At 37.9% G+C, this 13,785-nt stretch overlaps 1 protein-coding gene across 6 annotated transcripts; it reads right to left on the reverse strand.

The window, feature by feature from the left end:
* Positions 1-1,061: 1,061 nt before the first annotated feature.
* Positions 1,062-13,630, reverse strand: FAM76B (family with sequence similarity 76 member B). Of its 6 annotated transcripts, none has more exons than XM_063148884.1 (10): positions 13,518-13,630; positions 13,341-13,405; positions 12,804-12,858; positions 11,123-11,278; positions 10,070-10,266; positions 8,093-8,140; positions 7,816-7,896; positions 7,013-7,145; positions 4,269-4,370; positions 1,062-3,646 (listed from the first exon to the last, which is right to left on the reverse strand). In XM_063148884.1, exons 1-10 carry the CDS (start codon positions 13,620-13,622, stop codon positions 3,557-3,559), a joined length of 1,032 nt encoding a protein of 343 aa, XP_063004954.1. In that variant the 5' UTR covers positions 13,623-13,630; the 3' UTR covers positions 1,062-3,556. The 6 variants fall into 6 exon arrangements, with proteins under 6 accessions (XP_063004954.1, XP_063004953.1, XP_063004956.1 ...); XM_063148883.1 differs by having other exon boundaries at positions 7,013-7,148; XM_063148886.1 differs by lacking the exon at positions 8,093-8,140.
* Positions 13,631-13,785: the final 155 nt, after the last annotated feature.

The raw sequence follows: 13,785 nt of genomic DNA on the forward strand, positions 1-13,785 counted from the left end.
TTTGAATGAATAAAATGACATGAAAAGCTGTTACTCCATTTCAAAAGCTATAGTTTATAATCATAAACATCAGTGTTTTCATAAAAATCAGTGTGGATCTGAACTTTTGAAGGTACTAAAGACCATAAAGAACTGCCTGAATACCCATACACAGGTTGTATCAGTTTAAATCTTCTTTAAGGAAATTTGCTTCAAATGATGCAAATATCTTTTCAGGAGACAATTGGTTACATGGCTGGTTACACACATTTTCCATGGGTCACATGAAAGCCACACCTAAAATAAGTATACCATACCTAATTTTGACTTACTCTCAGCTTTAAAAATAAATAGCTTCAAAGCTGCTGCTACCAGTTTGCATTAAAATGAGTCTGAGAGCAATCCTGCATTAGATCATTAATATACCTAACACAAAGTATCAACAGTTTTGAGATGCTCTGGAACTCAAAGATTCTCTCAGTAATTGCCTTGACCAGATAGAGAATCTTACTCTCTTGTTGGACCTGTTCTTTTTGGTTGTTTCGGTTTTTTGGGGTTTTTTTGTTTTTTTTTTTTTTTTTTTGGGGGGGGGTGGTATTTTTCTTTGTTTTTGTTTTGAACTTTAACTCTTGAATGAGAAGTATTCTTCTGGATGGGGAAAGACGAAGATTGATTGCTGAGAAAAATATAACATGAGATTTACAATCTGCAGCACCAGTGCTCTAAACACTAGGAGCCACTGTGACTGACAGCCAGCAGGATGCTGCTGTGGGCACCTAACTCCTGCAGACACAAGAAAGGAAACAAATTATCAATGTCACTTCATATGTTTTTCTTCTCGATAGGAAAATATTTCTATACATTATAATTCTGTTGTAGAAAACAAAAATATTTTCATGAGACAAAGTAATCTGTAACTGTAGTTTGTTACAATCTGTAGACAGCCCAAGGTGCCTAATCTTAACAGAAATTGAAATATTAAATTCAGCCCATTTTTTGACTACAGACTTTTAGTGAGTAATGTAGCATGAAAGATTAACACAAAATATGGATTTTTGAATAATTTTTAAAAGACAGATGAATGTTTTGACAAGATTTTATTGTGAAACATTGGATTTAGAAAAGGTACAAAATGTCAATGGTCAGATGTGTGCCAGTACAGGATTTCAATTATCTATACATGTGGACAGCTGAACAGCTTCACTGCAGAACGTGGATTTGGACAAACTATCTAAAAGGGGGCTGCAATATTCACAGGTTTAAAATACATAAATAACTTGAGCCAAAATGGCCATTACTGGTCAATGCTAATCAACATCTGGAAACAGGCTAAAAAGCACAATACAGTACAACAATCTCCTCGCAGATCCACGTTTAAAGAACATCAGTTTATTATGTCAACCATCTACTGCTCCAGAACATGATTCTCAGGACTGGGATTCAGTTGGCTAATTAAGGACTTTAAAAAATTAATGTTAAAAATGAGATTATGTAAGAAAACCCACAGGTATTTAATTAGAACTAAACACTCTGAAACCCCTAAAAATTCTTCTGACTGGGATTTATGAAGTCAATTACCTCTAATACAGAACTTCTGCTTGTTTCTTTAAAATGTCCTGACTGCAGCTTGAACTGATATAATTAAGTAATCTTAATTCAAACACTAAATTTTGCTATGCATCTCTGTATTTTAAAACTCATTTCAGTGAGTATGGGTCACCATCAAAATGGAAAAAAATGACCCAAATATTAAATCTGAATTAATAAAAGTCATAAATTTGTTTACTAAAAAAATTAATAACAACCCCAAAGATAGCAGCATTCTCTACCCTAGTTTAATATGTTTTAAGAGGAGTTTTCATAAACTTACAAAGTTGATTTTAGGGTATAAAAATACACATATACTACACGAAACAAGATAGATTAAATTTTTCATATTTTTCAGTAGTCTGTCGCTGCTGGAGCTCATTTGAACTATTGAGAAAGTGTTCATAGATCAGTATAGCTGGGTGAACAGCCAAGGGTCTATAGACTTTTGTTCTTCAATTAAAAATGTGTAGTAGCTGTTTCTACACAATTAAGTTTGCTGAAATATCAACAGTTACCAGTCAGTATCCAGAGCTGACTTAAACCTTTACCCATGTAAGTCTACTTCCTTTTATGCTGATTCATAACTTACCTTCCTGAACAGATACCTTGGGGTATACTAAATTATTGTTTAATAGAAATTTCTGAATATGACTCATGTCCATTAGGAGCAGAGCTAACCTTAAACTGATGTAATTTAGAATGAAAATCCACCCAAAACATTAAAACCCACCCTACAACACCACATCCGTTCCCTTAATTAATTTCAAGACTTCCCTTAATTAATTTCAGTTTTGGCTACTCTTTTCTCAGTGTGCATCTTCAGTGGGGGATGTGAATCTTGTAATTCATTAAGAAGAATCACCATAAGTTACAACCAAGTACATTAAACCAGACAATGGGAAATAAACACAATTAAAACTTTGACTGTGTATCACTAGCTAAGGATGTAACATTGGAGTACAATGTCTGCTATGGAATTAAAATTAGTGCTGTGCCAAATGGGAAAAATGTATAAACAAACCACAAAACTCCAGTGTGGCAAAAAAAAATAAAATTGTTTTTTTGTTCAGGAAGTGTTTGGCATTAGCAGCACTAATAAAATTCTACACCTCACAGACACAAGCTACAAAGGTTATCTAAAGCCAATACTCACTGTCCATCAATCAGCTAGCCAGCTCTTAGTGCTGCCTCGAGCACTGCACTAGCACTTTGATCTTTGTTTCAGATTCCTCTGTACACACATTTATATTTACATAAAACATTTATTAAACATGATTTTTAAAACATAAAAACCTTATGTACAAAATACCAACATTCCTATAAATAAACAGTTGGAGAAAGGCACTTGCAAGAAAAGTCTACAGTAAATCTTACAAAGACCACACTGCCTCTGTTACTGTACAATAGATAATCTTTCAGTCAGTCCCTATCACAAGAAGGTAAAACACTAATTACTTGTTATAACAAAGAATATAACCATTACAGTCGTATTTACACATACGTATATGCCTCTTTTTAGTTCCACTTGAGAGCACCATGATTTCCATTCCAAATTTATACTTTCATACAAAGTAAAAGAACGGTTGCCAGAAACCAGTGTTCAGTGTCACTGCAGATTCAAGAACTTTTGGCTGACATCATTGTAGTTTAAAAGACTCAGTTGCTACTTTGTAAAAAGTACACCTAGTTTGTTATTGCATGTTGTCCTTTCAGAGAGAGCACTGCTATGTTCTCTATGCAATTGTTTAATACTATTGCTGGCAAAAGGTTTCCAATATCAAAAAAATAAAAACATTCTTCAAGCCAGTTGAAGTATTTCATCTGAACAGTAACTAAAAAATGCTGCATATTAATTATAAAAACATGTAGGAAACATGCCAACTAATCTGGTGTGCAAAAATATTTTTTCCACTACACAGGATTTTAAGGGCTTCACAGAATTACTCAAATGTACATTGAGTAGCAAACCCCACAAAGAACCAGTTCCTCAAGGAGATGTAAGGATACTCCCACTTCTATCAAACTTTTTACCCTTGGACAATGCTGCGACCTGTTTGAGCAGTTCTCTGTTTTTGGCCTGCAACACAGATTAAAAAAAGTATGTTACTGAAATAGTAGTGTCATGTGCTTTGCATTTATGAACAAATTCTGAAAATGTACAGGCTAGGAACATTCAGAGAAGATAATGATCACTTTTCAAAGAAGTGTGTATGTTTCTTGATATGCATATTCTGTCTTCAACAGAGAAAGTAATCACACTCCCTATACTGCAACATTTAGTATATCCACTATTGCACTGATTGTCTGCTCAGTCTGTGATTTGTAAGGCAACTAATTCAGGCTTTCCTCCTGGTAAATTATACTTTAACAAGAGACATCTAGCTGCCAATGCGTTAATGCTGAGTGCTTAAATCAGATCCATAGCCCAATGATAACTGATAAATTGTCAGAGAACAGACACAAAAAATAAACTTTGAGAAAGCACATGAGGTAAGGCTTTACCTTTTTAAGTTCAAAGAGTGAGTTTAACTCATATGGAAACTGTTGACTCCAGAACTTCTGCACAATGCATCCAAAGTTAAGCATAGCAATGACCATTCATGAATTTGGTACTACTGTATTGGAGTGAACACACTGAACAGCCTGAATATATGATTCCATCTGAAGTATTTCCCAAGCATTGATAAACAATTACGCACCTGCAACTGTTCCACAGTTTCCTTGTGAGCTTTCTCCATACTGTTCATCTTTGTCCTCAAGTTAGACTCTTGGTACTGGAAATCTGCCTTCAATTCTGTCAACTGAAAAACACAGATCCTATGAAAATTCCCTGAACTGCAACAGGACACATCTTCTAGTCAATATGTGAAATCTTTAGCAAAGGCTCAGGAATCCCAGGAAATGCTGTACTTATTTACTATTGCAGTATTGACAGTTCAGCACTTGAGAAGCAGTTTGAAAAATCTGTATACCTATTTTATAAGCAGAAAGCAAGTGTAGTCATAGAACCATACTATTGGCTCAGAATTTTGTATAAAATAGGCTAAAGCTCAACAAAAAAAATTCAAATACAAGACTGATGATTTACAGTTTACTGTTCCTTTAGCTGTGAGATGCTTACCACAATCTTCAGTAACATCTCTCAGTTATAACGTGTGGTAACACCCAAAAAATCTTTACTACAAAGACAATAAAAAGGGTGTTTTTGTGTCGTTTTATGCTACATTTTGTCCTAAGCAGAAGGAAAAATATATACAATGCATACATTCCAGATTTATTAGGAAATGAAGCCTTTTTGCTAGCAAAGATGCCTGCCATAACAAACCAGAGCATTTCCTCCTAAAGTGACTACCAAGACTGCAATTGCCAGCCTTAGTATGTGTTAAATCACATGCAGTGAAACAGATATTGTTCAAAAGAACAGTCAATAACAGGCCAAGTGCAGGTATGTTGCTATGATGGTACATAACTCCCTGAACACACGCTGCTGCTCAAGATACGGCTGGTGTAGCCTACAGGGCATCCAGTGCAAACCCACATATCTCACGCTAAATATAAAAAACTAGTGTAGTGCTGCACCACAGTGAAATATGCCACTAGGTGAGCAAACTACCTGTGAACATTCAGCAAACTGTGGCTCTGTCCTAATAATGAAGTCTCAGGGCCCCACAGTAACGCTGTGGTTTCTCATTACCGTTTTGTGCAGAAAGACAAACAAGGCTACTACTGCACACAATAAGCATTGATAATGATGTGGCTGATACCTTGACTCATAACAGAAAGTGATGAATAAGTATTATCTGTAAAGATGGTGTACTGAGCTGTTTTTGTTGCCACACAATTCAGAGGTTTTACTTTTGGAGCATTCAAAACTGTTCAAATGCTGTCCCTTCACAAATCTTGAGACACACCCATAACAGCAATCTCCCACAGGTATGGCTCAGGCTTTTCACCCAGTACATGTCTCCTATCTCACAGCGAAAAAAAAACTGCAGTATGTTCATTTGTTGTAATTTTTCAGCAATGCAAACACTGCATAATGTGTTCAACTTTTGTCCCCCCTGCAGCAGCTGAAAAAGTAAGTGACATTCTGAAAGTGAGGACTTCGTGCCTGAAAGAGACTAAATTCAAAAACCCTGAAGTCAAATAGTTTTAGCAGTGGGGATACTAAACTCAATAGATGCTCTCCCTATGGAAACTGCACAAAACATGTCACTGCAGTGGTTATGCAGAAGTAGGTGACATTTCTTTACCTACCACTTTTGTTAGCTTTGCCCAGTAGATTGAAAATAAAAACTGATAATTGAACTTCCTACTAACCCGTGGTCTTCTCCTAGCTATATAAGAGAAAGATCAGGGCCTAATGTCTGTCCTTTGAAGAAAATACCTAAAGAGAATCCATAACAGACTGTTCAGCTCTTTCACATTAAACACTTAAAGGCTTGGAATAGCAAGTACTTCCAACACTAGGTATATTTTAACAGTAACATAAATGAAAATAGGATCAACATCCTTTAGAAAACACAACTATGTGTAGAAATGAAGATACTGAACTATGGTTTAAAAGTGTAAGCATTTCCCTTTCAGTATGAACGAGTCTTTCTTAACCATCAATGTCTGGTAGGCCACCATGCATTCATAATCCAAATTTTACTTGAAAATATAATAGATTTGTTTGGAATACAATTCCATAACCTACTCAATCCTAAACAGACATTCTAAAGCCACTGCTACAGTGTCCTAAAAGCATCTAGTTATTCAGATGGCAGAGAAATAAAGCAAATGCAAATCAAAGTGTGCATTTGTTGTTATTCCTCTTTTCTTGCTAGTCATTAGTTTGTTGGAAGGGTGAATCTTCTGTAAGAGTTCTGCTGAAGCCACTTGGGCCTGACGATTTCACTTAACTTTCATTAACTGACAGGCACTTAATCCAAGCTTTTCTTCTAGTCTCTGACTACTCACAAAAACTTGACAACTCATAGTACACATACTTGCCAATCCTATAAAAACAACCACTTAATTTTCATTAATGGAAATTTGGACATCAACTTATTATGGCTAGCAATGCTTCAGTTTAAAACTAAATAAAAACTACGCTAAACTCAGAATGGTTACTACTCTTTGCCATGACTCAGTTAAGAGCATGTAAAACATGCTCAAACTGTCTGGCACTTTATCCATGACCTGTGGCACTCAGCCTGAGTAACAGGCTAACTTCTTCATGGCTGAAGTGAGGTAAGATGAATTACTCTTTGACTTAGGAGACAAAATATATTCATGATTCAAGAGTGCAAAAGTTTTCCTTTAGATGTTAAGATCTGATTAGCTGCTGTATAAAACAGTTGTATCTGACTGTTTTTATCTTATTGTTCTGACATTTTTAGGAGACGACAAATCAGAAAACAAAATTATAAAGTTCTGATAAAGCAGGTGTAATTTTTACCTTTTTATCTTTCTCTAAAATAGTCTGATCTCTTTGCTGCAGAAGACGTTTAAGTGACATTACTTCTTCTTTCAGCTGACTTATGAGGACAAAGTTGTCAGTTCCTCCACTGTCTGCAGACTGATTTATAGAGCTACTAAAAGTGAAAACCAATAGTTACTTACAGCGTCAAAAGAAAAAAGAAAAACACTTTTAAAAAACTTTGATAAATTTGATAATTAATAATTCCATAAACATCCTTAAGGACTAATGCAAAAAAAGTATGTACCTGACAGAAATGGATGCAACTGGCAAATTACCTTACTAATGGCACACATTACATACACCTGCAGAAATATAATTCAGTATTAGCTTTGAGGGGGACAAATATCTTTTGACTGAAGCAGCCACTTTTAACTTTTAACTATTCTGACCATTTGGCCAGAGACAGAATAAAGATTCAGTCTCCCACATTAAAGTTCAACAGCATTATCTAGGTACTGGGTCAGCTTAAAGCAGCAGGTTCTACCCTTCATCTAACTGATAGAACAATTTCCCAGTGTGAGGGAACACCATTGGGTTGATAACTGTTACCTTGTACATAAGCTTTATTTAATTTTGCCCCCAGCAAATGCAGGAAAAGTTATTTCTGCTTATACAGTAACTTAATTGACTGACAGCACTCAGATGCCACCCAATAATCCATCTGGCAGGACACAAGTTTCACATCCCTCATTCTTCAGACAAACAAAGAAAGGCAACTGGCCACAAATCGGTGCTCTCTTTGGTTAAAATGGCTCAGCTTTACAAAAATGTAACTTTACCTATCTCCATTTGATGGCTTGGATTCCAGTTTGGGTTTTTTCTTTGGAGTTTCATTCTGAATAGCTGCAGAGGATTTATGGCTGAAATCAAACAAAATGTAAACCTAAAGCCTCATACTATGCAACTCTCTAGTATCACCATTTGGTACATGTAAAAAAACTAACTCATGCTCCTAAGTGGAATGCTAGAGACTAGCCAGAAATGCAAGAAAAAAGTTCTTTAAATGAACACTGCAAGACAAATTAAAAGAAAATTAATAAATAATATCATATTTACCTCTGTTTCCATAGTCCCTGATCTTGTTCTGGACTCAGATTGCTGATTCTGAAATATGTGAAATGTACTTGGTAACTGATCAAACACGCCATTATTTGTAAGTTTATGTGAATGGTATCTCTACTTGAGAAAAATCCCTCCCCACTTCTTTTTTTTCCAATATGGTGAGCATTTATGAATTTTCAGTTGGATACTAGAGTTCCTGACCATTCTTTAGTATCTCAGGAAGCTATAAAATTACTTCTTGGCTAAATATCTACACTATTACAAGTCACAAGAGGTAGACCTGAAGACTGATGGCCAAACGTTTTTGCTGATACCTCCCAGTTTTTGTGAACTTTGTCCTGCTAATCTTGTACTCAGCCAGCTGGTCTAAAGTAGCTCTCCTGGGATTCCCATACTGCCATTATGAACACTGCCTGAAATGGTGCTCATTTGGTGCCATAAGAGTAAAGTTAAATTTGGATCCCTGAAAATAACTCCTTCTCAGTTGTAACCAATTGCTTTCAATCATTTCAAAAGGAACTAATAATGAACACTGACATAGAAATGGTAGAATGAAGAAGATTGCACTGAGTGAAATAGCTCCAAGAATCTGTATTTCTACCTCATTGTCTCTATTGTCTGATCTTAACAAAAACTGAAATGGACAGGGAAAAGGAGTCCTATTAATTGGACCAGAAGCAATGGATCCATGGCAGTCTACAGAAAAAAAAAGGTGGGAAACCAGGAGCATTGTCCTTTGTATTGATATGAGTACTGCTCTAGGTCTTGAGTATATCAAAATCTCTTTCCAGTAGTAAAGAGCTTATTTTTTTAATTTAATCCCTACTGTACCTGTGCCAAATGCATCAAATTAGATTTAACTTGCTGTAATTCAATTTTCATCAGAGATTTGAAAGAACAGGAACAGTACAATAACTCAGTGCATAGATGAGAAAAAATTTTTTCTTCCAATTCCTAAAATGCCAAATATTTTCACTTTTTTAAAGTGAAAGTATGGGTCTTTCTCTTTTACTCATTACCAATATAATTTCATCTTATTTTGCCTCTAAGTCACACTTAGGCAAGTTTCAGAGAAGATGAAAAATTATAAGCACTAGAAAGGTGAAGTTTAGAAGGAAAGTGTCTGTGTGTCTGGGATCAAGGTCATTACCATTGCAGACACAGTATTTACTATCAAACACAAAAAGTAAGTAGTTCTGAAGTTATGCTGCCACAAATCTATCAGTGAAAATAAGAATCATGACTACTATTATAACAGCACAAAATCCCAAATGAATTCTGGAGTTTATGACTAAATAAATTTGATATGTACATTAAGGTTGGTTTATGCCATGGTAAGAGATGTGTTGAGAAAAGCTGCAGAAAATGGGATAAAACTCTGTAGAATATTATTAAGGTGACAGTAACTGAACCGACAGTCTTATGTCCCTATGTCTGTATCATAACTCCCAAACTGCCTTCTCCAGCAAGACCTGGTTACAAAAGCTGGCAAAGAGGTACAAACTGGTCCTAGACTGAAGGCAATCCCACACTGTCATTTCAGCTTCTCCTCTTCATTTTGACTATTTGTACACAAATAAGTCAGGGTGAAGCAAGTCAGGATGAGGATTCTCACTGCTAATACACAACTTTGGCAAATGCAGGTACCACTCAGCAGCTGCTGCATAGAAACCAAATACAAGTTTGCCCTCAAGAAACTCATTTCTGTAGCTATTCCATGAGCCTTTTTCCTAGACCTGTTACCGATTCTAACATCAACTAGGTTGACAATCACCAAGAATCCCTTTTTTTTTAATGAACCACATTCACTCAAACTTTAAGAATCCAAGGATTTTGAAAGACCACGAAGAACAATGTTCTGCTACTGCTTTTGACACCATGTTTTAAATAGCTTTTCTTACTATCTCAGTACAAACAGAACACAGAGGACGAAGAGCTACCAACACGCATTTCAATTTTTGAAATACTTACTTATGATGACTGCTGCTGTGACGATGATGATGGTGGTGATGGTGGTGGTGTTTTGAATGATGCTGGTCTTTCTCAGTAAGAGATGAGGATGAGGAGTTAGAATGTGAAGACCCCAGGCTCTTTCTCTGTTCTTTTGTCTTCTGTAGCACTCTCTTGTAGGACAGCGTGCAGAGCCAACACAACAACTTTCCATCAACCTTTTGAGAAATAATTCAGGTTTTATTTCCAAGTATATTGCACTAGAGAGATGTACTCAATATTTGCAAGGAGATTTTATTTCACTTCATCCATTATCTTGGGAAAAACTGACATCTTTGGTATGAAACATCACTATTGTATCTCCAATATATGCAAGTTTCTTTTAGTAAAGTGAATCTTATTCCTCTTGTCATTTAAAGTTATGCTACAAAGAGTCCTAGCAATTTTTGGACCTGCTGTACATTGCAGAAATAACAATAACTTTAAAAAAGGACGAGTCTTTTTTACAACGTGCTACATGTAACAAGTAAATTCTTCTGTAAAAACAGCATTATTCTTGTGTTCAGTCAAGAGGCTTTTGAGGTCATTTTCTCAGCACCTCCTGGAATGAGAAAGTGGCACTCACCAAAGCTATTTAACAAAACAGAACACAAAGGGCTGCTCAGATCAGTCTACCTCTCTGGTGCTCTACTTAAAGCCAAGGCAGGCAAATAAGAAGAGGTAAAGTGACAGATTCAACTTATGAACATACACGAGATCCAATGGATAGGAAAATAAAAGTAAAATAAATATCAAAACACAAGAAACTGTTGAGCTGCTTAACTGCTGTTCCCCAGCTACAATTGTCTGCTAACACTAATGCCTATTTTTACAAAGAGTGATTTAATTAAAAGTTAGCTCAGTAGCTAAAATAACAATTGCAAGTTACAAAAAATAATTCAAATAGATTATCAACAGATAAACAACTTTAATCCAGTATTAGAGAACTTCACATACATTCCTGTTAATCTTTCTCTTCTGAAAGAGGAACACTATTGTCAGACAAAGCCATGAGAGATGTGGAACAAAGCCTACCTTCCTTCTTCCCTCCTCTTTTCGATCAAAAGCACATTGCTGTTTGCACTGCTCACAGGTCTGGGGCGGGCCGTACTTCTTCTCTGAGTTGGTGCAACGCTGGCATTTTGTGCCAATAAATGCTGCAATAATGTTACAATACTGACAAGGCTTGGGCTGAAAAAAAAGTTGAACTGAAGTCAATATATTTGTATTTGCAGTAATGAACACAGGTATTTCAATTGGCACAATGATGCTTCAAAACCAGTAGGGCTTCAAATAACCTACCTTAAAGAACCTTTTTCCTACCATTTTTATCTTCAGTGCCAAACCTTTCCTCTAAAATGATGCTTCTTCAAGGGTTAAAACTAGCCTGGACTTTCCATGAAAACCCAAACACAATAAAAGAAACACACACATCTATCTGGTTACTAATCTCTACACTTACTGCTTTTTATTTTTTAAAATATGTTGACAATTTCTCTCAGCTTTACTACACTACTTAAGAAATTACTTACAGAACTTTGAAAGAAGAGTAACCAAGTGATTTTTTTTTTTAGATTGGAAGTTTCTGATGGCATCCCTCTCCTTTGCACAGCTCAGGGATTCAATAACCCTACAGTTCCAAGATTAGTATCCTAATCCCTGCAATTCTGCAGGAAACTTAAAACAAACCAAAAAAGCCCCACCATCAAACAAAAGCCAAGTTCAGGTCTATTTGGTCTGAAATATCAGGTCAGGTTATCAACTTTTATATCATACACTCAACTAGACTTATAGAGTGCTGAAAAAGAAAACTGATGTCAGTTTTCATAGGTTAAAAGTGGCTGATTATCTTCAGTGCAGTTCTGGTTTTTGATGAACCACTGATAAAATCACTGATGGCTCTGTCCTGCAATTCATTTTGCTGCATTTTAAGCTTTCTGAAAGCATTTCTTTGTTCAGTTTACATACACATTCACAAAGTGCCTGACTGCATACCAACAGCTATTATGTTTCTCAAATAAGTTGAATTTCAACTAATATGGTTTATGTCAAGTATCTGAAAGTTATGGCTTCTTTGTTTCACAACAAGATTATCTTGATAGCTCCCAAAACCCCTATCTGCAGGGCAGCTCAGATACAATGTGTGTATTCACACAATAGAAAAATTCATTTTTCCAACAGAACTGAAGCTAAAATTCAATATGAGAAAATGCAAAGAAACATGGATGCAGATAATACTCAAAATCTTTTCTACTTATTAGGCCAACATGATTAACATCCATTTTTTAAGACTTACATAATATGAAGTATGTGGTATTACTAGATTTTCATATTTACCACTCATTAAGAATGAGAGCTAATGGTCTTCCTGCCATGAAGCATGTGCTTATGAGAATATGCAGGGAATAACTTACCATGCACGGCCTGAAATAACATTGCTTTGTTACAAATAGCTATATTGAAACTATTCTTAACTGTTAAGCTATATATAACCCAAAGGGATTTCAATTTGGGAAAAGAAATGGTAACCCACAGAGGAAATCAAGAGATCTCAGGCTTTTCCATCACTTTTCTGGATGGCAATCTATAGTGTGGGCTGGTTTTGTGTTTGTTTTTCTCAAAAGAAAATAAGAGGATTAGTTGCAAGAGAACTTTGGTTTTGGTTTGAAGCACAAACAAGCTCAACTTCAGCATAAAGAACCAAGTAACTACTCACCGTTCCAAACTGCTTCACGTTTTGGGCACATTTCTTGCATATTGTGTTGGTTTTGCTAAAGAGATAAAATGGCACAACGTTGAATTAGGTGATGAACACGCACTTTGATATTCTTCCCCATGCAATTACTTGCAAACAGAATCAGAGAAGAGTTGGGTTGGAAGGGAACGCCGGTCCAATCTCCCTGCCAAGGCAGAGTCACCTAAAGCCGGTGACACAGGAACGCGCGCAGGCAAATGCTGAGTGTCTCCAGAGAGGGAGACCCCATGGCCTCCCTGGGCAGCCTGTTCCAGTGCTCTGTACCCTCAGTGTAAGCAAGTTCTTCCTCATGTGGAGGTGAAACTTCTCCTGGTTTAGTTTATGGCCACGGCTCCCCGTCCCGTCACTGGGCACCAGCGAAAAGAGCCTGGCGCCATCCCCTTGGCACCGGCCTGGGAGATATTTATAAGCATTGCGGAGATCCCCCTCAGCCCGCTCTCCCGGAGCGGCCAGGCCCAGCTCCCGCAGCCGCGGGGCCCCGAGCAGCGCTCTCCGTACCTCTCCTGCTGGAACTCGGAGCGGCAGTAGGTGCACTTCACGATGGGGTGGGCGATGCGGCACTCCTGCGGGGGAAGCGCCGCGTTACTGCCCGGCCGGGCCCCGGCCCGCGCTCCGCCCCCGCCCGCCGCCCCGCCAACAGCCCCGGCCGGGGCCGCCCCGCCGCCGCCGCCGCACCTTGCACAGCTGCTGGCCCTGCGAGAGCTCCTCGAACGGGTACCGCTGGTTGCACTTGGTGCACGCATAAAGCGCCGGGGCGGCCGCCGCGCCCGCCGCCGCCATCCGGCGGGGCGGACACGGGCGGGCCGAGGGAGGGGAATGGGGAGGTGCCGCCGGGGCGAGGGACGGAGCGGCCGCCGGGGCCGCCGAGGAGGAGCCGGAGCCGGGGCCGGGGTCGCCGCCGCCGCCGTCCCGGTGCCGCTGCCGCCGGTTCCGCCCTGGGCCC

The sequence above is a fragment of the Melospiza melodia genome, chromosome 2, assembly GCF_035770615.1.
Source record: "Melospiza melodia melodia isolate bMelMel2 chromosome 2, bMelMel2.pri, whole genome shotgun sequence".
Lineage (NCBI taxonomy): Eukaryota > Metazoa > Chordata > Aves > Passeriformes > Passerellidae > Melospiza > Melospiza melodia.

Excerpts from the sequence above, each read along its gene's own strand:
- FAM76B (XM_063148883.1), bottom strand. The coding sequence starts at position 13,622 with ATGGCGGCGGCGGGCGCGGCGGCCGCCCCGGCGCTTTATGCGTGCACC. Across the intron at positions 7,897-8,092 it reads CAGGGACTATGGAAACAGAG|CCATAAATCCTCTGCAGCTA; the intron begins GTAAATATGATA and ends GTTTGATTTCAG. Across the intron at positions 7,149-7,815 it reads AAGCCATCAAATGGAGATAG|TAGCTCTATAAATCAGTCTG; the intron begins GTAAAGTTACAT and ends TTTCACTTTTAG.